Source organism: Sceloporus occidentalis, unplaced genomic scaffold (assembly GCF_023333645.1).
Source record: "Sceloporus occidentalis isolate IW3139 unplaced genomic scaffold, rSceOcc1.0.p SCAF_4, whole genome shotgun sequence".
Lineage (NCBI taxonomy): Eukaryota > Metazoa > Chordata > Lepidosauria > Squamata > Phrynosomatidae > Sceloporus > Sceloporus occidentalis.
In genome coordinates this window covers 71,480,614-71,508,309 of record NW_028316984.1, presented here as the reverse complement: position 1 = coordinate 71,508,309, position 27,696 = coordinate 71,480,614, and the positions used below count along the sequence as shown (strand labels likewise).

At 37.7% G+C, this 27,696-nt stretch overlaps 1 protein-coding gene across 2 annotated transcripts in view; it reads left to right on the top strand.

Annotated features, from left to right (window-relative positions):
- Positions 1 to 27,119, top strand: part of LOC149313985 (tyrosine-protein phosphatase non-receptor type 4) — a 155,102-nt gene extending 127,983 nt beyond the window's left edge. For both annotated transcript variants that reach the window (XM_089520313.1, XM_089520312.1), the window contains 7 exons: positions 937 to 1,027; positions 1,118 to 1,179; positions 2,635 to 2,781; positions 6,251 to 6,379; positions 7,754 to 7,902; positions 15,089 to 15,224; positions 18,614 to 27,119. In XM_089520313.1, the coding sequence (XP_089376439.1) occupies positions 937 to 1,027; positions 1,118 to 1,179; positions 2,635 to 2,781; positions 6,251 to 6,379; positions 7,754 to 7,902; positions 15,089 to 15,224; positions 18,614 to 18,697 (798 nt within the window). In that variant the 3' untranslated portion in view covers positions 18,698 to 27,119. The remainder of the gene's footprint in view (positions 1 to 936; positions 1,028 to 1,117; positions 1,180 to 2,634; positions 2,782 to 6,250; positions 6,380 to 7,753; positions 7,903 to 15,088; positions 15,225 to 18,613) is intronic.
- The last annotated feature ends 577 nt before the right edge of the window (positions 27,120 to 27,696 follow it).

Here is a 27,696-nt window from a genome sequence, read left to right as displayed (position 1 = left end):
ATGGTTTACAAACTGATGAAGAAAATCCAGCAAATGCTTCACTCAGCCAAGGACCAGAGAGACCCTCTCACAGCTGCAGGAGTTTACCGCATACCATGCAGCTGCAGACAAGTCTACATAGGGACCACCAAACGCAGTGTGCAAACAAGAATCAAGGAACACAAGAGACACTGCAGACTGGGCCAGCCAGAAAAATCAGCAGTAGCAGAACATGTTACAAAACATCCTGGGCATAAAATACTGTTTGAAAACACTGAAATTCTGGACCATGCCAACAACTATCATGTCAGGATGCACAGGGAAACCATTGAAATCCACAAACACCTGGACAATTTCAACAGGAAAGAGGAAACCCTTAAGTAAACAAGGTTTGGCTGCTAGTCCTGAAAAATAGCAAGATGAAACTCAACAAATGCAAATGAGAAATCTGCCAGGGTCAGGGGTTTTCCAGCAGACAATGAGCACTAATCAAGCAGACACTAATCCTCTTTTGCAGACCCTCCCACCCTGAGGCCTGCCATCAGCAACAGAACAATACATATGCAAATCCCTCCTGCCTTCCCAGGTCACACAATACCCAACTCCTTTCCAGGCAAGCATTCTCTGAAGATGCCAGCCACAGATGCTGGCAAAATATCAGGAAGAAACTCTTCTAGAACATGGCCACATAGCCTGAAAAACCCACCAAAAATGGATACTGGACATGAAAGCCTTCAACTTCACATATTTAGCACAGTTTGTAGGCATAATAAACTCCACCTTGCTGAAAACATATTGCAAAAGTGCAGTATGTGACATCATTCTCTTTAGCAACGTGTTTGCAAGCAGAAAAAAGTGTTTTTGTGTTAATGTGCCGCTGTTCTGCTTGTGCAGGGTACTTTCAGATTATTACTCATCTTCTGCTTGTTATTACGTGACATATCTGTTTCTGTTTAGCAACTTTATAGGAAGAAGCCTGGGATGACAATGTCTTGTGCCAAATTACCTCAGAACCTTTCCAAAAATAGATACAGAGACATTTCGCCTTGTAAGTATCATATGTCTGTAAGTTAACACACTTCATTAAATGTTGCCAGTTATAAAATTAACAGATGTTTTAATTGCCTTTTCTTTTTAGATGATGCTACACGGGTCATTTTAAAGAGTAATGATGATTACATCAATGCAAATTACATAAATGTGAGTTGGTGATTACAGTTTCCCTTCATGTAATTATGTGTCGTATAATTCAAAGATATAGGGCTGAAACAGACAGCCTGTTTTGTCCAGCCTGGGACTGGCTTGGGGGCATGGCATTTAGATGTTCCATGTCCTCAAGCTATACAGAAGCCAGACTGGCGATTATATGCTGGCCGGCTTCTCTTCTGCTTGGAGGCGTGGCATTTATATGCCACTTGCCCTAGAGCCGGCTCTTCTGGGGGAAAAGCTGGCTCTTTGTGAGAAGGGGTGGCTTTTTTTTCCTCCCAAAAAGGAGCGGATCTTATCCGCTCCTTTTTGGGGTGGAATCTGGCTGGATTTGGACTGGGCATCTGTTTGCCCCAGCCCTAATCCAGCCTTTCTGCCCCCTAGCCATGTTAGGCTTTAAAATCAATATTAAAAGAGATCTTGTAGCACTGTTGAGCCTCACTGAAAGAAAAAAGTTGGCAGCATGAGCTTTCGTGGATTTAAGTCTCCTTCCTTAAGAAATCTATTTAAGTCTACCCCAAATGCTTCTGAGGAAGTAGACTTAAATGTACAAAAGCTCATACTGCCAACTTCTTTCTTTCAGTTAGTCTCCAGTTTGCTAGAAGATCTCGGTTTGCTAGAAGATAGCGGTATATAAATAAAAAACAAAAAAAACCAATGTGTTGTATAGTTGGGAATGAAATAGCTTAGCCCAGGGGTTCCAAACCTGTGCTCCGAGGAGCCCTTAGGGCTCCGTGTGCACTTCCCAGGTGTTTCCTGGCTGCTCCATAACAATGAAACAAATCAAAATTGAATGAAATTTTAAAATAAGCATATATTCTTACATATACTCCTAAACATCATTAACTTGTTAAGTCATAGGGTAGGGCTCTTAGGGGCTCCACCATAGAAATACAGACTCTGCGAGTCAGAAAGGTTGAGAATCTTATTTCATTTAAAATTTCCTTTGAAACTTTTTCAATATGTTGTAGTTTGTTACAAGTTGCTGCAGTTCTAATATAGATGGAAAAGATCTTGCAGAGGTAGCTTTCCAAATTTGTGGGGAACACCAAAAGGAGTGGTGACAACTCATTCTCCAGAATTTGAGAAGGTTTTGGATGTTTCTATGTTACTAATAATTAAAGTGTCAACTTATGTATGAATGATCTCAAATATAGAAGACATATAGTTCCAAGCTCCTATAGATTACTTTGTGCTGGAGCTAGAGGAAGAAATTGTCTTGATGATTGATCATGAATTTTACCTTTGGCAATTAGTTGTTCATAGTTTTTTGTGGGTTTTTCAGGCTATGTGGCCATGTTCTAGAAGAGTCCATTCCTGACATAACAACAATTAGTTGTTCAGTTTTTTAGTCCTTTCCTGAGGTTAATAGTGGACCACTCAAAGAACCTGTTATTTCCCAGGATTACATTATGAAATTACTAAACATATTCTGCCTTTTTTTTTTAGATGGAAATCCCTTCTTCCAGTATAATAAATAAATACATTGCTTGCCAAGGTCCTTTACCCAACACATGTCCTGATTTTTGGCAGATGACCTGGGAACAAGGTTCATCTATGGTTGTTATGTTAACCACTCAAGTGGAACGGGGCAGAGTAAGTTAGTGTACAGTTTTAACTCTTAAAACAAATAGGAAATCTAATGCAAGTAACTTAACTTTTACATACCGCTCTTTTGGTATTCTGTGTCATTAAAATGTTTATTAAACACATTGTATTTATATATGGTCTTTTTACCAAGACACACAAGGCAGTTTACAAATTTTAGAACACTGAAACAAAGAAACAGAAGTTATACAGTGTAGTTCTACCAGATTGATGGTCTCCTCAGCAGCTAAAATAAGCTCTTTGGACTGGGTATCTTCACATCTGACATTCCTCAGGGCACACAGATCTTAAGTAATCCCATAGATAGTGGGAGGCGGTGCTGACCTATCAGTTCTCTCAAGCTAAATTAGTTTCCCTTCAGAAGCTGGTGGCATAAACAAGCCTTCTTCTCCTTCATCTACAATTTTCTTAAGCTACCTTCCACACTGTATTACAGGCTCCTCTGAAACAGATTTTTAATTGGAGTATATGGGCAAATAGGTAAAAACAAAAAACAGGAGAGAAATTGTACTTAGAGGGCCCAAAGCAACATTGTACTAGCCCTTGACTGCCAGTGTAAACTTTTGTCTCCTCCTCAGATCAGCCCAGAGTCTGTGTTGCACAGAGCTCCAGAGCAGGATATATATGTGCTGGAGGAGGAATTGTCTTATTTCCACTGTCAGAAAGAAAAGCAAAAGCCAAAAAAGCCACTCACTTGGATTCTGGCCAGAGTGCCCGGATTTGTGTCACAAATACAACTTCTTCAGGGCTTCTAAAAACATAAGGAATATACAAAAATATTAGCTAAAATATATTAAATACTTTTTGAAATATATAAAAGATCACAGTTGCTGATTTTTTACAATGCAACCAATTTACAGAAATATCTTCTTTCTCTGATTAATATATTACACTGTGATAACTAGTCAAATTTATACCAGTGTAGATTTTGTTCAACTGTATCTTTTAAAAGTGCACATTCTATTATGTTGATCCCTTGCCTACACATTTACATTATTGCTGCATGCCTTCAAGTCATTTCCAACTTATGGCAACCCAAAGGCAAACCTATCATAGAGTTTTCTTTGCAAGTTTCTTCAGAGGGGGGTTGACATTGCCATCATCTGAAGCTGAGAGAGTGTTGCTTACCAAGATCACCAATTGGGTTTTCATGGATGAAATGGGATTCGGACTGTGGTCTTCCATTGTCTTAGTCCAATGCCCAAACCATTATACCATGTTGGCCCTCAAGAGTCAGTGAAAATCTACTGTATCAATCCAGATCAACTAAAATATAAGAAAATCCAAAAACATTTTTATGAAACAAAATGTTTTTAGCTTGTTGGATTACTTCCTACAAAGTAATGTGCCTTTAGTTCTTTCTGTGCTGAAACAGTCAAAAACAGAGAGGAAACCTAATAATAATAATAATAATAATAATAATAATAATAATAATAATAGGATTTATTTATATGCTGCCCAATCACTGGGAATCCGGGCAGCTTACAACAGAGGGGATAATAGACGGTTCCCTGCCCTCAGGTTTACAATCTAAAAAGACATGACACAAAAGGAGAAGGGAATGGTGGTGGGAAGGGGATGAGGTCCAGTGGTTGTTCTCTCCCTCTGAGGCCTGGACCAAGGCAGGTGGACTGGAGGGAGGGGCTCTTCTTCTTCAGGCTAGCCCTGGTGGAGCTGGGCCAGCCTATTCTCTCCCTCATGGGCCGAAGGATGACAGTTAAGGAGGGAGGAGACTGTTCTTACAGTAAAGTCTCCTTTCTATGCACAAAACTTTGCAATTAAATGTATTAATATATTGGATATTATTTTAAAATTTTATTTATTTATGTATTTAATTTCTAGGCCTACATAGGGCTGCCTTTGAATAACACCTTGTTCTGGCAAGCCTCAACTAACAAGTTCCTGAAGAAAATTGTCTAGAGAGTTCAAAGCACTGCTGCTCTTAAGTTTATTAGTTAGCAGTTTGTGTGTTCAGAATGGTGGGATAACCTTTAAATACTTAAAGAACTTCAATCTAGTGTTTCTGTGGAAACACAACTTCCAACAATATTACTCCTTCTGTCTTCAGGAGAGGCTTAGCTTCTTATTCTGGACTTTCAGGAAGCATGCTTTCAGGTGACTAGATTTCATATTTTCTCTGTAGCTTTTCTTTGGAATACTGTTTCCCTGGAAATGTATTTAAGCAGTTCTCCCATGTCCTTTAGAAATATTGTTAAAGCTGTTCTATTTTAAACAGATTTTAAGAGAGTTGTTATAGTTGCTGTATTAATGCTTACTTTCTTTTCTTTTGCTGAAACTTTATTGTTTCTTAGCTGTTTTGAGATGTTTTCTGAGGGGAGGTATTATCAGTTCAGTAAATGAAAATAAATACTGATACTAAAATGGATTAATTACTTAAACATTGCAGAAACCTAAAAATGATCAGAGGGATAAATTCCAAAGATAAATATGGGGAACTAAACGTGAAATAATCACTGTTCAGTTAAGAAAATTATAATGTAGGTAAGTAGAAACTGACTAGTGTAGATGGTGTGAGGAATATACAAGGTTTTAATCATAGACTGTCAAACTCCTTGCTAAGGAAAAAAAGACTGTCACTCAACTGTTTTGAGCTTCTACCAAGCATCTAAAACCATGTTGTACTGTATGTCCTCTGGTATTTGAAACCACTCTTTCTGTTTTAGCTGTACATTTGCATTTTAATTTGTTTTTAACGTTTTTATTTCTGTACTGTTTTAAATATTTTACCTTTTATGCATTGACTCAGGAGCTGTGGTGCACTGGGGGGGCGACATACAAATAATTTAAATAAATACATAAATCGTTTTACTTGCAGTAGGAGTAGTGTGGCCTTTGATATCAGGAGAAGTTGCCTTGGTGCACAGAACAGTTGTTTTGTTTAAACTTTTACTATATATATAGCAAACCACACCAGCCATGCATTCACCAGCCTAGAGAAACATAATTGCTTTTGGGATGGGGGATGTTTGTATATTCTGGGAACCTAACTACAAAGTCAGCTGTGAATACATAGTGACTTCCATTGGCTAAGGAAAGTGTGGCTTTCTTTGTTCTAGAAGGTCTAGGATATGATGCCAAATAATTCTTCTTTCACATACTGGTTTTGTGTTATTTGGCTCTTTTCATTCATTATTATTATTATTATCATTATGGTGTGGGGTTATTACATTTGCAGCAGATACTGGATAGATTTCCATGGGCACAGCAGTACATCAGTATGGAGATGATAATTTTAAATCAACAAACTCATGCAGTTTTTAAGGGTCTGATATAGTAGTGGTATCCTGTGTAGTAAACTACATAAACAAAGGAAGTATTATAATGAATTATAAAATTAATGCATGTTTCATGCAGCAATTGGAAATCACTCCACAAAAATTGGGACAATAAAATGCTTTTGAAATCTGAGAGTTTGTTTTAACCCTGTTGAATTTAGGTCAAATGTCATCAGTACTGGCCAGAGCCCAGTGGAAGCTCCTCATATGGGAATTTCCAGATCACTTGCCATTCAGAAGAAGGAAATCCTGCTTATGTCTTCAGAGAGATGACATTGTATAACTTGGAGGTGAGCTACAGAATCTCAGTATGATTTATCTTGAAATCTGGAAATTAAAACTCATTTCACTGCAAAATTTCATTGTAGCAGTACTAAATTTACTATTCTTTTTTAGATTCCCTAGTAAAATGGCTCATTGTATCATTATATTTTTGTTCAAAACAAAAATGCAATCAGGATGAGTATCACTTATCTGAAATGCTTGGGACCAGAGTTATTTCATATTTTGGGTTTTTGGGGATTTTCAAATATTTGTGTATGCAAAATGAGATATCTTGGTGAGAGGACCCAAGTCTAAACATGCAATTTAGTTATGTTTTGTATGAAGCTTGTACACATAACCTGAAGGTAATTTTATGCACAATATTTTAAGTATTTTTCTGCATGCAATAAAGGTTGTGTACATTGAACCATCAGAAAGCAAAGGTGTTACAATATCAGCCACCCATGTGGACAATTTTGGAATTTGGAGTATTTCAGCTTTAGGAATTCCGGATAAGGGATACTCAAATTGTAATACATTTTCAGAGGTCAGCATTTAAGCATCTTTCTGTTAATGAATTCACCATTTACAGGGGTGGTTGGGATCATCATCATCAAATATTATTAATTGATTCTGTAATGCTTTTTATAATTTTTTATCTTATACTGTTTTAGCTATTTTGTTTTAATCTTTGAGCCCCATTTTGGAAGAAAGGTGGGGTATTGATCAAACAAACAAATAATCTTTATTTTACCCTACCATTTTCCCAAAACTGGCACTCAAGGCAGATTACATTAGAATAATCAAATCAGTAGCAGTTTTTGGTGCAAAGATTAATATAAGAAAAATGCAGTTTCTCTGCTTTCTGTATGCAACAAGTGATTCTCTGCCAACTTATTTGTGTCAACATAGAAATAGAATACACTAAAATGGTATATCAGTGCTCTTCCTAAGAAGAAAAAGCTTACAACCTGATGCAATAAAATTCAGTATCGTCTGTTACCTTACATATATGTGCTAAGTTCACTATTAAGTGGTATAGAAATGTAAATGCTATTACTATATATGCAAAATGGCTAACACATCTTATATCTTTAAAGGATATTTTTATAATGTCTCAGATTACCTTCACCTCATGCATGTAGACCATGAAATGGATTTTATAAATCCATAGTGCACTTGTTCAATTAATTCCCTGTTACAATTCTCTTTGATGATTTTATATTCATTCTACTGATGTGAAGCATGAGAATGTTGATTTTTGTGATGAGTAAATCCAAATATTTAAAATAGAGATAGGCTTGATTTTAAAAGGTAAGACTATATTGAAATATTATAAGAATATTGTATAGTATGTATTTAAATATTCAGTTGCCTATGATCAAATTTTGTCTTACTAGAAAAATGAAAACCGTCAGCTCACTCAAATCCAGTACATCGCGTGGCCTGATCACGGGGTTCCTGACGATTCCAGTGATTTCCTGGATTTTGTATGCCTTGTCCGGAAAAAAAGGGCTGGCAGAGAAGAACCAGTTGTTGTTCACTGCAGGTATTTGGTTCACATGTAGAACTTGCTGTAGCCTCTTTCCCATGTTTTTAATTGACATTGTTACTTCACTTTATTGCATTCTTCATTTTCACACATAGTTCTGTTAAAAGAAATAGTTATTTACTATTTTCTTTTGCCTTTCCTTGGATAAAAACAGATTTGCCTAATTGCCTCAAATCATATTTTTCACGCCTCACAAAAATATGTCTCTTTGTGTCCATACATGTAACAAGACAAGATTTGGAAGGAAACCTATTTAACAAGCTATAATAACCATGTATATGAAATATGTGGCTTTGAAACATTCATTTTTTAAAAAGTGTCTGCTACTGAGATACGTAACAAAAATGCATTGCATTATTCAACACAGACCTGCAGTTTGCCACCTGTATGCAAACTATTACATCGAATTAGTGTTACTTTCCTAGCAGAATGTTCATTTTTTCAACTGAGGCTTCCTTCACGGAAGCTGGAAAACAGGTGATTTTCAGTAATTGTGCTCTTGCATGCAGCTCTGTACACACTCCTTCAAAATCTGTCCAGACTTTTTGTAATCCCATTAGAACAGGGGTTTTCACTCTTTGGTTCGCCAAATGTTTTGGACTTCAGCTCCCAGAATTCTTCACTGTGGGCCATACTGGCTAGTGTTTCTGGGAATTGAAGTCCAAAGCAGCTGGAGGGCCAAAGGTTGAGGATCACAGCTAGGCAAGGGAATCAGGAATAATCACTTGTCTCCTCATTTCACCCAAGCATCTGCTCAATCAAAGAGTATTCTGTCAGTGATATGACACTGGTTAGATGCAACTCACAGTTTTCACATTCCTCCTCTAGTATTGTTTTTTACTCTGTTACCCTGTCCCTGCTAGTGATGTGACATTTGGGACATATGTGATCATCCAGCTTTTCGTGTTTGGTATATTGAAAAGGAGTAGATTTTCAAAAGCATGTATTAGTCTATACGTTGGTTCTTAAATATTAGTGAAAATTTTAACCATTCTTTTCATGGCCAGTTTCAGTTTACAGTACTGAGGCCAAAAACTGTTAATATCAGTCATATTTAGTTTGGAAAATTCATTGTACTGAAGTTTCTGCTAGGAGCCACATAGTCTAGTCCAGTCTCTCTCCTACCTTTTTTGCATCTGCATGGATCAGCTCTGATGCCCAATAGACTTCTTACTTGAGTAAACAGATGTAATCTTGGACACAGTGTTGAAGACCCACAAATTGTTAGTATTAGGAAGTATCAGTATCCATGATAAGACAACTTTGCCTAGAGTTGCTCAGGACTTTGTGACTGCTATTGACAGCAACTGTGGCAGAATGTCACTGATCCAACACATGTAGCAAGGTACACTTGGGATTTATATTTATTAGCTGTACAAATGGAGGATGCGCTGAAGGTGGGGACCTTTGAATTGTCTTCTTGTTGTGGTCATATCATCTCCTGCTGAAATATAGATTAACCATTTCCTCCTGTCTGTGAAGGTAGAAGACTTACCAAAATGGTCTACCCCAGATGGTTTCCAGATTGCTCTGAGGCTTTTTCTATGTAATATGGTAGACTTCTCTGTTAATTTTTGGAATGGTTATTTAAAAATTCATGCAATCACTTCCAAGTAAGCTCTCTCATTTAGCAGGGATCAGAAAGCCCCATGGTATATCCCAGAGCTGAGAACAATGAAGCAGAGTAGGAGGGAGACCTAAGGAGAGCCAGTGAGGTGTAGTGGTTTGAGTGTTGGACTGTAATTCTGCAAACCAGTATTCTAATCCCTGCTCTGCCATGGAAACCCACTGGGTGACCTTGGTCAAGTCACACACTCCCAGCCTCAGAGGAAGGCAATGGCAAACACCCTCTGAAGAGACTTTCCAGGAAAACCTCATGATAGGTTCACCTAAGGGTCACCATTAAGTCAGAAAGCACTTGAAGACACACAGCAGCAGTGATGGTGAAAGCAATGGGGGAAAAAATCTTGCTTCTCTGCCTCTGCTCTCTCTTTATGGCATCAAGTGGAGCTTTTCCACCCATTTCAAGACCTATTATCTGCCAGCCCAAAAGAGGGCATAAAGCCACTCACTATACTTATTTGTATGGTTCTTTTGATTGTTCTTATAATACATTCATGTACTCTTAGGGCTCATTCTCACTTACACTTTAAACCAGTTTGCGATTTGCCTTTGCTCCGTGTTGCTAATCAATTCCAAAAGGTCTGTCGTTCCCACTATGAAAGCAGATCTTTTCATTAGCCCCATGTAATTGCTTCTTTTTTGGCACGGTTGTCGTCCCCACTAGTTGGGCCGCTTCAAATGTATGTCAATCATGAGTGACATAAGCAGCAGCCCGGGCTTTGAGTAGGGGGAGTGCACTGGTGCTGTCAGGCACTGGGCCTCTTGACAAGATTGTGCGGTGGGGCAGAGGAGGAGGAGGATGGACAGTGCAGCACAGTGCAAAGAGGAGGAAGAGAAAGGTGAGGCATGGGGGGAAGAGGAGGACAAGGACGGGGCAGTGTGGTGCAGTGCAAGCAGGAAGAGGAGGAAGAGTAAGACAAGGCAAGGTACGGTGTGTTGAATGTTTTCTTTTTAAAATGATCAAATAATCGAGTCATCATTTTAGCAACTACTTGCCTTTGCAAGTAGTTTCAAAATCAATGAATCGATTCTTCTCTTTATGTATTTTTTTAAAATGCACCCATAGGTGACACTACAAACAAAAAGGCAGCACTGGGGTTTGTGTGTGTGAAATCTCCCAAAAACTGAGGAGATGGTAAACACCCCTCTGCCATTACTCCCTCCCCTCCAGAATGATGTGATTCCAATCTGTTATTCCCACTTGATGAACACTCTTCGGAATCAGTTCTTTTCAAAAGAACCACTTAGAAACTAGTGTCTGGAAAAATCTTTGTGTGTGTGTGTTTGCCTTGCTTTATCACAACAGGAATCAATCACATTGCGACAGGAACTGGTTTCAAATGGGAACAAGGGTCATTTCAACTGATCAGCAGTTCAATTTATTTTGTAGTGGGAATGCACCCTTAGAAGCAGTTGTGGAAAGAATGGCCTTTGTTGGATTACATACAATTTATTAAAGAGATCTTGTGATTTTTGTTCTTTAGCCTTTGTTATAGGTTGTTGGTGTTCAGAGCCCCTTCCTACAAGATTCCCCCCCCCCCATCAAAGTGTAATGACCAGAGCTAGGAACAGGATGTTATTGATAGTGTCCTCAATAGGTTTTTTTCTTATGCTATGATCTGTTGCTCTTTCTTCCCAGACTAGGGAACAGTAGACCCTGCTGGTGCTGAAATCAATATGTTGTTCTTCCTTCATTTTTTCCCCCTGTGCTTGTAACTTTGATCTCTTGCTCCTGCCATCAAGACCTATTTGTTATGTTGTGGTTTCTGCTTTTGACATGGTCTAATGTTGGTTCGTATAGGCTGGTGGAGAAACAGTCATGCCTTTGGACAGGTGAATACATCTGAATGGTCTTTGATTCCTTCCTGCTTTATTCCCTTTGCCATTAATGATAAGCAGTGTTTGAGGTACCCTCTGATGCCACCTTCTAAACAGAAGCACAAATTAATTTGTTACCAAGACTTCTGTATCTGATTAAAACAAAACAGCAACAGTTATGTAAAAAACTCTCACATGTATATAAACATTTTAAATTATAATACAGACACTTGAGCTTGCATTGTAGTCCTCTAGAATGTGCTGACTTCATCTTGTTATTCTTAATTGAAATTCTTCCTAATAGACTAATAGTATATAAAGCATTGGTCTAACAACAGCAGACCTAGGAGATTACACATTGTGTGATGTGGTCATGTATAAACAGGAATCTTCCTAAAGTAATCTGTGTATGATTTTTGCAAGAAAATAAAAAAAATGTATCACAACTCTTTATTGACATTTAAGACACAATCTGGTCAGCAATGTGTTCAGAAATTTCTAAGATCCTATTTAGAAAGCAGAAAATAGTTTTTGTGGGTTTTTCAGGCTATGTGGCCATATTTTAGAAGAGTTTATTCCTGACATTTCGCCAGCATCTGTGGCAGGCATCTTCAGAAAATGCTGACCTGGAAGAGAGCAGGTATGTATATGTATGTGTGTGTGTATGTGTATACACACATACACACTCTCTATGTGACCCTGGGTGAGGAGGAGTGATTCCCATGTTAATCTGTGAATTGTTTTGTTGTTGATAGCCTCCTCAGGGTGGGAGGATATGCAAAGAGGATTAGGTTCTGCTAATTGGTGATCCTTGCCTACTGGGAGAGCCCCTGACCCTAGGTGGTTTCTCATTTGCTGAGTGCTGATTTTGCTATTTTGCAGGACTGGTAGCCAAACTTTGGCGGGATACATACCGCCATTTAGTACGTATAGAATACGTACTAGGGTTAGGAAGGGGCGGTGCTTCCGCACCCCCCTAACCCTAGTACGTATCCTATACGTAGAAGATGGCGGCGCCCCTTCCACATGGGTGCCGCCATCTTTGCGTATTTGCGTATCGAACGCTGAGCGTCCGTACGCATCGCGCCGCTTGTGACGTAGCGAGCGCGCCCCTGGCGCCTCGCTACGTCGCAAACGCGACGGTAAAAGAAGCTCCATTTTGGAGCTTCTTTTTCGGTCCGCGCGGGAGTCGGGCCGTCTGAAAGCTCCGGCTCCCCTGCGGACCTACTGGCGGCGGCGGCAGACCGCCGCAAAGCGGCGGTCTGTACCCCGCCTTTGTTTACTTTAAGGGTTTCTTCTTTCCTGTTGAAGTTGTCCAAGTGTTTGGGGATTTCAATGGCTTCCCTGTGCATTCTGATCTGATAGTTGTTTGCATGGTCCCGAATTTCACTGTTTTCAAACAGCATTTTGTGCCCAGGATGGCTTATAATGTGTTCTGCTGATATTTCTGGCTGACCCAGTCTGCAGTGTCTCTCATATTCCTTGATTCATGTTTGGACACTGTGTTTGGTGGCCCCTATGTAGACTTGTCTGCAGCTGCATGGTATGTGGTAAAGTCCTGCGGCTGTGAGTGGGTCTCTCTTGTCCTTCGCTGAGCGTAGCATTTGCTGGATTTTCTTGTCAGTTTGTAAACCATTTGGAGGTTGTATTTCCTTATCACTTTTCCTATTCTGTCTGTGACTCTTTTGATGTATGGAAAAAAAATAACTTCCCTTTGGATGGTTGCTTGTCTTCACTCCTCTGGGTATTTCTGGGCCTGGCAGCTCTACTGATGTCTGAGCTGGAATAACCATTCTCCTGTAGAGCCCGGTCTAGGTGCTTCAATTTATCGTCCAAACACAAATCACTCCTCCTTACCCAGGGTCACACAGTATATACATACCCACTCTCTTCCAAGTCAGCATTCTCCGAAGATGCCAGCACAGATGCTGGTGAAACTCTTCTAGAACATGGCCACATAGCCCAGAAAACCCACAAAAAACTATGGATTCCAGCCATGAAAGCCTTCGACTTCACAAAACAGAAAATGTTTTCAGTATGATCTTGGTGAAATACATAAAAAGGAGGAAGGGAAGGGGAGGGAAAAGTGGAGGTTAAAAAAATATAACGGCACCTTTAAGATTGACTGGTTTTTGGTTTAGTGTGAGCTTTCTTGGTTATAAACTAACACACCTACTTTTTTAAAAACTACTATATTAGTGAAATGCAACAACACCTCACTTAACAAAGTAGGTGTTTTCCTGGAGATGACTACTTCAACAGAAAAATTGGTACCAAAGGGAGAAATAACATGGAAGGAAAAGGGATAGGTTCGTATACCACAAAAAAAAGAACAGCCTTTCAGTATGTTTCAACAAACTTTCTATACAAAAATAACAATACATGGATGTGGTATAAACACCAGTTTAAATCATCCTTGCATAAGTAGTCAAAAAACATTTTGAACTTTCTAAAGACCACTCTTCCAAAAGGTATCTAGGGATGACTTTTCAATAGCATCCACCTTTTTATGTTTTCCATTTTGATGACCAAACTACAGTGCTGGAGGGAGTTAGTAAGACAAACTTATCTGCCCTCTCTCCCCCTTTCTCTCTGTTATGTTGTTCAGCAAGCCTTATTGCATGATAAAAGAAAGCCGAAACAGATCAGGAGAGTAGTAGTTTTCTCCTTGCCTCTCCGCATGCTGTTGTAGCGTGAAAGCATGCCTTTTGCCTAACAAATATTTCTAGCATGACAAAAGAAACACTTTATGACTGTCTCCTTCTGGAAGAGAATGGAACTGCTGCAATGGCATCCAAACAGACACTGCTACTCTTCCAATCTGTTTTGGCTTTCTATTCTCATGCGATAAGGCTGTAATTGATTCTGTAGTTAGTTGCTGTGTGGCTTGTCTGTTGTAGACAGACACACCCAGCTACAGTAGGATCAGCTAGAGCAGAATGCTGTTCCCAGTTGAAGCTTTCATTTAGCAATAGCAATAACAATTACATTTCTATACTGCTTATCAGTGTATTTAAGCACTCCCTAAGCGGTTTACAAAGTATACGCTAATTGCCCCCAACAATCTGGGTACTCATTTTAGTGACCTCGGAAGGATGCAAGTCTGAGTCGAGCTTGAGCCCTTTTGCTGGTATTGAACTCGCAACCTTATGGTTTGTGAGTGAGTGGCTGCAGTACAGGCATTTAACCACTGTGCCTCCAGGTCTTACTGTTTACTTTAGACCAAGCACTAAAAATCTCTGTTTCTCCACCCTTCCTTCACCATCCTTCCAGTGCCAATGCTGTTAAAGAAACAGGACAAAAAGGAAAAGGAGGGTTGGGGGCATAAAAAGGAAGCTCTTTGTCAAAGACTTTTTGATAGAGGTATTCCTGTACTGAAGTTATGAATTTGTGAGAAACCAGTACAGTACAAAGCATTTCTCAATGAAACTGTGACATGCTGTCATTACTCTTAGTGTGTCTGGATTATAATGAATGTGTTGGGGGAAATACTGTTTACAGTTTCTGTCATAGTATGTTTGACAAAACATTTGCTGTGTACCTAGGAATTATATTTGCCTATTTTGTGCAAGGTTGTTTTTTTGTTGCTGTTTTTGGCAGCTGTTATGCTGGGGGGAATTGCAGACTTACCTAAATCAAAATATATTCAGTTGTATGGATTTTTGTAAAATATGTACATATCTACATGTTTAAAAATATTAAATATGATAAACATAGTAGTCATCTTTTTTTAATCTTACAGTGCTGGGATTGGACGAACCGGCGTTCTTATCACTATGGAAACAGCTATGTGTCTTATTGAGTGTAGCCAGCCTGTTTATCCCTTGGATATTGTGAGAACAATGAGAGATCAAAGGGCCATGATGATCCAAACTCCTGTAAGTAGCATTTGTTTCCAAGAACACTCATACCTTGTCTGGCCAAAAAGACTGGTATCATTAAATGTGTGCTAGCACAGTATTTTGTACAATTATCAAATGTAAATTTTAATCTGGTAATTTAGTTTTGTATTACATAGATATAGGTAGCCAGTATAACACTGACTCTCAGTAAGACATGATTTGCAAACTGGAAATGAACCTTGTGAACATGTTCAAAGGACCTGTATTTTAATAGAAAATAATTCCCTCATTCAAGGTTCTAAATCACCTCTCTGGGATGTTCATCCTCACTTTCTTCCTCCCTCTTTGCTGTAAGTTTTATATACTTAAAAATTCATATATTTTTTAAAAAATCCTTAAATAACTATACATTTAAAGAAAATAGTATTCTCTTACTCTTCGATTTGATATATGTGTCAAAACTAAATCAATATTGTTACAAATGTTCACAGTTTCTGCAGTAATGCTTGGCTCAGAAGATTTTGTTCAGATGCTCATTCTGAGTCTTTGATAGTGAGTTTTTAACTACACTTAATAATATTTATCTTTTCCTCTTCCTCACTTATTTTAAGTAGCAGTATAACTACCATGTATACTCATCTATAAGTCAAGAAATTTATGCCCAAAAATTGACCCCAAAATCCTGGGTCGATTTATATATGTGTCAATGTGGTAATGCCGATGATGGCAGCTCATTCAGTGACAAACACACATATACAGTTTCCTCTCCATTTTCCTTCCATGCCTGGGAATGGGCTGCTGGAAGCAGAGGGAGTGCAGGGCGACTTTTATTTCTAAGAGAACAACAGCTGATCCAGTCACAAACATGCACACACCTTCTTCCCTACTTTCCCTAGTCCAGCATGGGTGCACCCATAGAGAGACACACTTTCCCTCCTTCCCTGCCTCAGCTCCTTTTATATTTGGATCTCCTGCAACTGACTCTTCACCCCCTCCTCCTCCTCACCCTCTGTGAGAAGACAAGCTGGCCACTGCACACAACTGTGGGCGGGCTAGCAGTAAAGAGCTTCCATTCCACGGAGAGTCTACTGTAAAAGTAGGTTTCTTGGCAGGATTGGAGGGCCAGAGGGCACCCGTGACTGCTTAACCCCACTACAAGGGGAAAAAATGGCTGCAACTTGCTGCGGCAGAGAAAGAGTCTCTGTCCAATGCCAGGGAAACACTGAAGAGCCACCATGGACCTGAGGAGCCTGAAAGTTTTACCCTCAACTTATCCACAGATCATTCCAAAATCCATAACTTTGGCCCCAAAACTTGTCCTCGACTTATACATGAGATCGACTTACAGTCGAGTATATATATGGTTACATTTTTGAGAAATCCAATTTAATAATTAGTTTGTGTATTTAATTGTTAATATTTACCCCATCCGCAAAGTTTCTTTTGTTAAACAAATTGGCAGCATCCATATTTAATGGTTTAGAAAAGAAATATGCTCCTGCATTATGTCTGTGTCCTCCTTCCCCATCCCAGTCATAGAGGATAAACAGTAATGGTCAGACTTCATGCTGATCCTCTCTGTTTCAGATTTCCTTCATTTTCACAGCACACTTTCATGAGTGCAATAGGTAAAACTTAGGAATAGAAATCAGTTTCTGTATGTAGAGTGTACATCTGCATTACAGAGCAAGGAGATAACAATATGTCAAAATACTCAGCATTTGTAAGATGATATGAATTAAGAGTTTGATTCTAAAGCTATGAAAAATATTTCAGACACAAAGAAAGGGTTGCTTGCTATACTGTTTCATTCATATAGTGTGTAACATTATACAGTGTGTGACATCAAAATTAGTTGTTTTCTCCTTCACACTTTCATATATTGTCCACAAGATGGCAATGTTTTGTTTCCCATTTTCCCTGTTGTAATAACAATTAGATTCCCCAAATAATTCCACTGTGTGTTGTCTTAAATATGCATATACTCTTTATTTAGACATTTGCTTTCTCATACATGTTGAGTATCCCTAATTTGAAAATCTGAAATGCTCAAAAATCCAAAATACTTTTCATGAGTGACTGAGCTAGTGACACCTTTGCTTTCTGATGGATCAGGGTACTCAAATTTTGTTTCATGCACAAAATTATTTTTAAAAATATTATGCATAAAATTACTCTCAACTATGTGTTTAAGGTGTATATGAACTGTACATGAATTTTGTGTTTAGACTTAGTTCCTGTCTCCAAGAGATCTCATTTTATATATATGCAAATATTCAAAAATCTGTAACACTGCTCATTCCAGCTGTTTTGGATAAAATATACTCCACCTGTACTACACTAAAAACAGTGAGATATGCTGATTAAAATCTGTTTTTAAATAATACAGCATACATTAAAGCCATTAGTAGTTCTAGTATTGTAACCTTTTAGCATTATGTTACAGTAGTAGAAACAGAACAAAATAGTGCCCAAAATAGTTCAGGAAGCTCACCTAATAAGCCATAATAGTTGAGCAACAGCTAGTACATGCAGAATTAAAGCATTGGGTCTGGAAAAAGTGCAACTATGAAAATAGGATGCTGCAAGAGTTTCCAATATGTCAGTCCTTAAGTGTTGCTTGTACATAGTTTTTTGTGGGTTTTTTGGGCTGTATGGCCATGTTCTGGAAGAGTTTCTTCCTGACATTTTGCCGGCATCTGTGATGCTGGCGAAACGTCAGGAAGAAACTCTTCCAGAACATGGCCACATAGTCTGAGAAACCCACAAAAAACTATGGATGCCGGCCATAAAAGGCTTCGACTTCACATTGCTTGTACATTTAGTCTGTTCTTCAGCCTGAAAACAATTTCTAGACATCAGTACAGGTTGAGTCTCCCTTATCTGAAATGCTTGGGACCAGAAGTGTTTTGGATTTTGGAATATTTGTATATACATAATTCATTTAAATGAATGGGGCTCATGCATGCGCGCCATTACCCCTTATGGGGCATGCTGCCCCTTTTCCCAGCACGGCTTTCAGCGTATGCTGGAAGCTGCGTAAGGCATGCCCGCATATGACGTGAGCATACCCTAACTTAATTTCCACCTTCTTACAGATTTTTACCATAATGTCCAGAAATTTTTATACAGGAACTAGAATTCATCATTATTCTAATAATCACTAAAGAGTACAGTTTAATCTGTGCTTGAAGAATGTAAGTGGAATATGTTGGGGTTGGAGGTAAAGTGTGGGATTTATCTTCTGAAGTAAGCAATCCACTTGAGAATAGAAGTTTATAATTTAACATTTTCAAAATATTTTAAAAGTATTTCCCCCACAATATTCTTGACATCTACCAAGATACCTGATAGTTAATTGTTAATATCTGGAAAAAATTGTGTTTTTTCTCCTGAGACTTATAAGTTACTGCATTGTTTTCCAGAGTCAATACAGATTCGTTTGTGAGGCTATTTTGAAAGTGTATGAAGAAGAACTTGTTAGACCTTTAAAGACATCACTGCATTAATAGAAAGCAAAAGATACTTTTCAGAAGAATCCATGTAAGACTGCACTACTGGTGCCACAACATTGCTTGCAAGAAATGGTGTCTGAAAACAATGAAGAACTGAAATGGACTTGGAAAACTTCAGCACTGTTGCACTTTATGTTGAAACTGAGAACTGATCTCTAAAACACTATGATTTTTCCTCTGTTGGAAGACTCTCTTCATGCTTTGCTTTGAACAAACCACAGACTGAATAAACTCTGTGCATTCTGGATAGCTTTCCAGAATTCGTTGTAGTGCCATATAGTCCCATTGGTTTGAACTGCTGCAAAAGAAAGGCTTGGGATACTTTCACTCTTTATTTGACATCTCTTTTTAAAGCAACAACAATACACCAAAAGCCATTTCTTCCAGTGCTAATTTTGTTTGCCGTTAAGATTTTTGTTGTCTTTTATTTTGGTGAAACATTAGCAATATTGTTACTACTAGATACACTGCCTATGGAAGCAGCACATTTTGCCCTATGCTCTTCTAAAAATCTAACCTGATTAGTTCTGGAAAGCTGCAGTTTGTTTTAACCCAGCAGTTGCATAAAGGCCCATTTAACAAGCAGCTTGGTTTAGCTTGCGGTAGGAAGAATATTTATTTTGAATTGGTAGCTATGTTTCTCAACATGTCATAACATTTGTGTATTTGGAAACATCTGATGACATCACCTAATCAGAATTGCATGAATTTTGTCTTAACCCCTGAAGTGCCTAGAGACTTACAGTGTATGTCTTAATGGCAAGGCACCTGTGTTGGTCCCAAAGGGGAAATATGACCATGGTTACTTTTATTTACTTTTGCAGATTCACATTTTAACCATCACCGTTGGTGCTTAGAATGTGGTACTAGCAGAGCAGAGTCATAGAAATACCATTCCTTCTTTTTCTACAAGTACCTGCATGCTCCTGTGGGTAGCAAAAGCATCCTGGCCTATTAAATACGTGATCATTGTTTACTACTCTGAAATGAAGTGGAAAATCTAATACATTCCTTTCCAGTAGTAAAATGTTAGCAAAAAACAAAAAGGCAATATAGATTTCTAGATTTTGTTCCTTACTTTTCACCCTTACACTTGGGGGTGGGGAGCTTTGTAGATAGAGTAGGACATGACTTTCTGATAACATCAGTCTCCCAATTTTTAACATACAAATTCAAAGTGATCCTTCTTCAAAGCATCTGCAGTTTTTCAACTCATACTGGACTGTGTTTTTTCAAAAAGGCAGAAAAGAGGAAGGAGGAGTGAAATGCCACCATCCCCCCCATATGCAACCTTTCTGTATGTTTGTTAGGGTTTTCTGTGTTGCTTTCTTTAGTAAAACTAATATTTGTTTCTCTCCTTTTAAATTTGCTAGACAGTTGGAGGTGTCTGAGCTCATTCAAGGGCCATATGTATGTTTTTGTCTTTAAAACTCACATTTATTCCTAGGACCGCAAAAACCAGTTTGCGAGTGAGGATGTCCTGGATTCAGTATAGGATTCAGTTCTCTATGAAGGCTTAATCTGGCTTGTATTTAAATGTTTTAATTAATGATCCTATTTTTTAAAAAAACACAACAGGATATGAATAAATTGGAATATTTTTAAGATGCCTTTTAAAAGAAACTATCATGCCAAGAGAGAAAGAGATAGATACATTGAAGTTGGATGAAGACTTCACTCTTTTAAGAAGGGCCCTGTATGGAGTTCCCTGCATGCACATCACATTTTCGAAGATCTTTTATTTGAAGAATGTGATGTCTGCCAGGATGTAGAAAATACATTCCCAGTTAATTTAAATTCTGTAGTGCAAAGTTGTAGCAACCCCATGCCACAATACCAAATGAAAGAGAAAGTGGTCAAGGTTTAATTTTTTTAAAGGAAAAATCTTGATTGTTTTAATTATTTAAAACCAAATTCCAGAGGGCCAAAACAGACTGCAGAAATAATCCATCTTGAAGCGACTTTAACTGCCCTGGCTCAATGATAGGGAATTGTGGGGAATGTAGTTTTGTAAGACATTTACTCATCTGCTAGAGAGCTCTGGCGCCACAAGCTATAGTTCCCAAAATTCCCTAGCACTGAGCCAGGGCAGTTAAAGTGTTTTCAAGCTGGATTATTTCTGCAGTCTGTTTCAGCCCATAATCTGTTTCTGGATTTGAAGTTGTTACTTTTAAAAATATGTTCTTTTGGGGGGGGGGGGGTCAGTAAAAATAATATCACTATTAGTGATTCCCCTTACCCAGGTTGTAGTTCAGATGGTATTATCTGTTATGAGTTTCTTATTGTCTAGTCTGTAAAGAACACAGCACTTTTGTCTACTTTCACAAACTGGAGCAATTCCTAAATGCACTTCTGTTTTTGTCAGCTATGAAAATAAATGAGTGTTATCCTGGTGACTGCATAGAATCTTGCTGTGCTGTCACCTAAACCATCTTTAGATGCCAGTGTAAGCAATGAATGTTTGTGGAAAGCCTGCAGTGCTGATTCTTATGAATCTGTCATGCGGCAAGTCAGCAAAGGAATAATATTAAACATGCTAAATGCTTCTGTTTTAATAAGTTTACTTTGAAAAGGGTTTTACACCTGGTTGGTTTTCTTGCTTTGGATTTGATTAACATGTCTATTGAATTGTCTCATGATGTTGGTTGTTTTCAGGGCTGTTTTCAGCACTTGCAGTATGTTAAAGTAGATAATTGAATTGTTTGCATCCATTTTACTAAAAGAACATACAGTCCTACTGTTGCCAACTTTTAAATTAAAGTATCATTCAGCTTTTTAGAAAGTAAATGGAAGAGAAAGACTAGAAGGTACATAGCAACACTGTATGTCCTTGGTATTTTAAATATGCTGATATTCTTATGAGAGTTTGCCAAAGCAATCCACGAGAAATATTTATCCCATAGTGTAAAGTTTTGCTGGAGTGTATTTTTGGTTTTTCATACATTGATCTAACATAGAGACAGAAACATTAGCTGCCTTAAAATCTCGACATCTCCTTGATATAAGCTAATTCAAGGCTTACCAGTCAGTAGCAATTAAGAAATAATTGATGAAATTACAGTACTTTGGCAGGGTTAACTATTAAACAACAAGCTACAGAAATTTCCCTCAAATGCACATAAGGTAAAGGCAGAATAATAATAAATCAATGCATTGTTATGCCATAAAAGTGAAATTTTCATAAAAAGCATCTTCCCATTGTGGTAGAAATAGCCTTTTAATAATATTTTTATATATCCCAAAAGTTAATATTGCTAATTTCTTTGCATTTGGTTATGAAGATCTGTATCAAGCTAAAATGAAAAGGAAAAAAATATTTTTTGTATGTGTTTCATTCTGTACAAAACATGAATGTATGTTTCAGGCATAATTACATAAAGTGATAAGTGTTATGGATGTTGGATTTTATGGATAATTATTTTCTTACTATTTCCTAAAAAAAGATGGGCGGGGGGAGAAATTGTAACACTTCCTGTTTTGTTTTGTTTTTAATTCAAATTGTTTTCATTGTAAATAAGAGGAATGGGATAATAGTTTTGTGCCAATGTATGTTACAAATGTATGTTTTTTTATCTTGAAAACTATGACTATTTAAGGTACTTCTGAAGGTTTGTCTACTGCAGAAATCTAGGATTCTTTGAGATTTGTTAAAGTTGCTTCTTTGCCTTTTTAGTTGTGTGGCTTTTGGGTGGTGGGAATATACTTTTAAAGTAAGTTAAATATGAAGTACCCACAGTCAGTCATTCTCTGAGAAAGCTCGTTAATCATCCCACTTAGAGCAGTGGTGGGAAATTACATGGCCCTACAATTGACTGCAAGTTTTAGTAGCCCTAGCCAACATATCCAGTGTGGAGAAATGCTAGAAGTTGCAGTCTAACAGCATCGGGGGTGGGGGGAGGGCGCTATATAATTTTCACCCCTAACAAAAAGCATGGCCTCTCCAAATAATGGATGTGGCACATCCATTTCCAGTGGTGCAATGATTTCAATATAACGTTACTGCTAGCATGAGAACAAAGTTGGATCTTTCTTGATATAACTATTGATATTTCCGTTTCAAAAATGTACATTTTTTTAGTAGTCCAAGTGTAGGATTAGGCTATCAGTTATGTTATGCTAAAGCTTTAGACAGTTTCAGTGAAGTTCTAAACTCACCACAATTTTACCCAGTAGTCCAAATTATTGTATTATTACATAATTTTTTCACAGATGTCATTCCTGTTGCAACTTTTATTGGTAGCTTTCTTCAGAATTTTACAAATACTTTCTTCTTGTAAAATTTCTTAGAATTATATACTACAGAGTAGCAGTATCCTACAGCTATCAGTATATAAATGATACCCTCTTCTTATTATAACAGAAGGTACAAAATGCAAGTGAAGAAGGATGGGGAGAGGTTTTTTTGGCATAAGCAATACTGCCAGGACCTTGCCACCAACCAATGTGCAGATAAGAATAGCAGCATCTGTGGATGGTAGAAAAGTAGCAACATGCTTTAATTGCAGCTGTCCAGGGAGCTCAAGAAGTGGAAAGGTCATACATGAAATCTCATCAGCTTTTGCATATAGCAGAGCAGAGATCCTCTAGATTTTTGGAAAGTGATCTGCTTGATACAGTGCAGACTTACAAGTATGTAGCCAGCAGCTGGCAACAGATGGTTCCCTAAGCCCTTAAAAGTCTTGCAGGATGTGTGGCTGGTGTGCTGTATAACCCATGTGTGTTTTGGGTAAGTGCCTTTTCCTCACTTTTTAACTCAACTCTTGGGAAAGGAGTAAAGACATCTGGTGCTGAGTGCCATTTTTAATTATTTTACTTGCAGTAACATTCACAAATTGCTTAGGGTTGCACATGTTGTGCAAAGGAAGTTTCTACACATTATGCAAAAATCTGTATTTCACCAATTATGACCAGGATTTAGTTATCTGCATGTGTATTCCACCAGTGCATGCAAATAGATGACAATTAAAATATTCAAGCAGATGGAGAGAACACATGAAGAAAGCAGTAGGGAATAGCTCACTTTGCAATTGTTAGTGAGGCTGTGGGTTTTAATTGCATGGAAATTAATGGAGAGGCAGGTTGTTACTGCAGCACCTTTTCTTCTCCGGTAGCCATGGCCTGTGTGATGAGAGGACCCAGTGAAATGTGCTCCCTTTTGGCAATACACCTGTGAGCATCCAGTCTCATGGCTACAATCCAGCATCTTGTCAAGTGTGCTTAGAAACGGATAATTTGGTACATGAAACTAACAAACCTATGAGCATGCTTAATTGAAAATGAATTCCTTTAGTCAGTTTGGATTGACTACCAAAAAATGAGACAGGAGAGATGCCATTAGCACAAAAGCTGTAGCTGAGGTGTACAGGCATTTCTGTGCAAGTAGAAGGCTTGTGTGTTTGCCAGAAGGTGATATCTCACAATTTCTGCTGATTTTCTTTTGCTGTTCGACATGGCTTTCATCCCATCCCTTTCTAGAGGGTCTGTTGTGATCTTAAGAGGTGGTGTTTTGGAGCTGCAGTGAAGAGGAGGTGATAAGAAAGCCTAAATATCTGAACTATAGGCTTAGGTGGCTTGTCATTGGTGATCTGTAGATCATTTTTAAAATTTTAAATCTAGATTTGTTGCGGATTTGCTTTGGGGCACCTTTGGAAGGTTGCTTGTGGGGGGGTTGTTTTGTTTTTTGAGGGGGTTGCTAACTTTAATTTCCATTTGCCATGTGAAAACAAAGTGAGCCTTTGTTTTTGTCAGCATGCAGTGGTACCTTTTCAGTTTGTGACACTGCCATCTATCAAGAAAGATATTGGGTACAGATCTTAAATTATGATTAGGTCCACTCTCTAGCAAAGCAGCATACAGTATTTGTTTTAAAAGTTGATCAGACAAATACGTTAAGCAAAATACTGGAAGTGCTGTGTAGCAGAACTTGTAATGCTTTAATTCAGCCATTGCAACCATGCTAGAAATACAAATAAATGCTGAAATGGTTGCATCTCAATTTTCAGAATAGTTTAGTAAATGAAAACGCCATCTTTGTGCAGGACAGTTTGCCTGGCTGGAGCTTTGCAGGCTTAACATTAAAATCCATAGATTTTAATTGATTGTTCTCATCAGTTGCCATTTGAATGGATAGAACATTTGAGATAAGTTAGGAAATACGTTCTGTGGAAGAATTGTTAAATTATATTGCCTTAAAACAAATGTTACTGGCATATGGTTTATTTGTACAGGGATATTTGAAGACCACTACAATAATGTTTTGGAAATGATTTTCCAAAGAATGGAAACAAAGTCGATGTTTGGAAAGTGAGGAGAGCTTGACTGACAACGTTTGCTGGTGGAAATACTTGATATTTAACATAGTTTTAAATATATTTCATTTTGTCTAAATCTCTTGAATTTCAAAATAGCACTTTATCAAATGCTTTACTACTGACAGAATTTTTGGAGAAAAGACATTTACTATCAGATTGAGGAGATGCTTAACTGATTGCCACATGGAGCCGATTGGGATTTTTCTGGATTTTTTTCCCCATTTGTTTTAAGACACATTTCAGTAATTCTAAAATTTTAGGCCTGCCACATTGCAGAGTAAATATTAATGCCTGTTGATCAACCTGTAGTGCTACTGCATCTGTTGATACACAAAGCATTTCCCTCCCTAGCATTATAATCACCATTAATGGTCCTAAAAATAACCCCCACAAAATAGCTGCTTCAAATTTGCTTTTGATTTCACAGGGGCTTATATTCAACTATTAACAGTTTACTATGGCTAAGATCCAATGGACTGTGCAGAGAACTTTCCATGTGCACCTCAGTTTTGAAGGTCAATCCTTATTACTTTGGAGTGGCTCCCAACAGATTATATACAACAGATTGTGTGTATTTCTGCTTAACATTATTTTTTAAATATTTTGGTTAAAAATCTGGAAATTAGTGGGTTTTTTCGTTGAGTTGTTATAAATTGTAAGTAAAGAGTAGGAAATACAAAAAGACTTAAAGGGAAAAGGCTGAAGTTCTTAAAAGCCGAGCCTATAATATGGTCACAAGAGTTTAAAAAGTTTGGTACAAAGTTGTTTTGTGTTCTCCTGTTAAGAGTATATACAGTAGTCCTCCCTTATCCACATGGGATATGTTCCGGGTCCCCAGTGAATGCCTGAAACCATGAGTATTACCGAACCCTATACCAGTAATATTATGGACCACAGTTGACTGTGAGTAACTGAAACTACAGAGAATGAAATTGCGGATAGGGAGGGGACTATATAATATTTTCAGACTGTGGTTGACCATAGGTAACTGAAACTGCAGAAAGCAAAACCACAGATAGGGGTTGACTACTGTATATACTAACTTCCCTGTGGAGTTATGTACTCACATTAGGAACTGGGCTTCAAATTTAATATTTGTTCATATGGATACTAAAATCGGTTATCTATTCTTCTAGCAAATTCTAAAAAGACATTTTTGTGTTTGTGTGTGGGATTTTTGTTTTGTTTTCTGGCAGAGGTGCTATAGTCTTATGTGTAAATAATACAAAGAGTGTGAAATCCAATCTTGTGTCTGGATCATATTCACAGTCCTATGAGTGACCATATTTATTTATTTGTGTTGCTAGTGGTAAGGAGTTTGCCTTTCTTCTGTGACTTTGCATTGTCCCATTCAGCTGGCTGTTGCACTAAGTGAGTTGGCTTTGAGCACCTCCAGAGGTCATCTCTACAGCCCAGTATAATTGAGCATTCACCATTCATCACACAAGTTTGTTTGCATATAAATGGATTTGTCTCTGAACTTGTGTTTACATTTTTTTAAAAGAACAACTCAAAGGTTGTTTAGCTAAGAGCCTCTACACTAATCAGCAAGGAATTTGCTCATTTGAAAACAAGATGCACTTGAATTTGGGCAACACTGGACAATGTGAAAATAATTCAGCATTTATCACTGCAGCTACTGTATGCTTTAAAAGGGCCTTATGGCCTAAATCCAATTGTTAGTTTCAACTAGAATTGGGGCTGAAGGCCCACTGAATCAATGGAAAGTTGAAGTCAACACTTAGGTAAATCCATTGGTTGAATGGGCCTGCTCTACATGTGATTAACAATTGGATTTAGGTCTATGTGTTTTGCCTCCATTGGAGTAAAAGAGAGTTCTTGCCATTAATAAGGTACACTAATGTTATACATACTATACCAGCAGCTCCCTTGAGGGAATAAAAGAATACTTAACATTTAACAAATCTTGTTTTTAGTCTTAAGAGCAACTTCATTCTATTATGTGAAATATATGCTGTTATACATATTTTGTGGATATATTTAATTTTGATTGACAAATAGTTGTCTAGGTACAAACTTGAAAAAATATAGTTTACTTGTGGATCTTAATTGTTTAATTGCAAAATAAAGATGTGCTTTAGTAATTTAAAGTTTGGACATTTTTTATTACTTAAAATGAGTATGTTGGATGAGTTGATATCTGTGTTTACATCCTTACTTTTACACACACACACACACACAATCACACACACACACTGTTCTGCCTGAATTTGCAAATAATGTTCCAACATTCAGTTTAATTATTAACACCGAGATGTAATATGTCTGCTAATTTCAGAAAAATTTTAAAATGCAATATTAGCACCCTTTATAGATAGAAAGTCACTTTGTTACTTTGGGAAGATAAAATGAATTTTTTATATATATATAAATATAAATTTTATGTCATAAAATTATCAAGTTCAGTGTATTAAAAATGCAGCCTCTTCCAAATATAATTACAAATTACACTTTTTTAAAAAAAAAATACATTTTTGTTACAAATGGAGCTACAAGGTCCTGAATGTAAAGAACAGCACAACTATAAAGAATCTCTGATTTTGAAGGCTGGAGAAGGGAACATTCCTCCTTCATACAAAACAGTTTTCTCCTCTCATCTCTCCATTTGTTTTCCATGTGGTCAAGTAGAGGCAACATATTCATTCTCATAAAAAAGAGCTC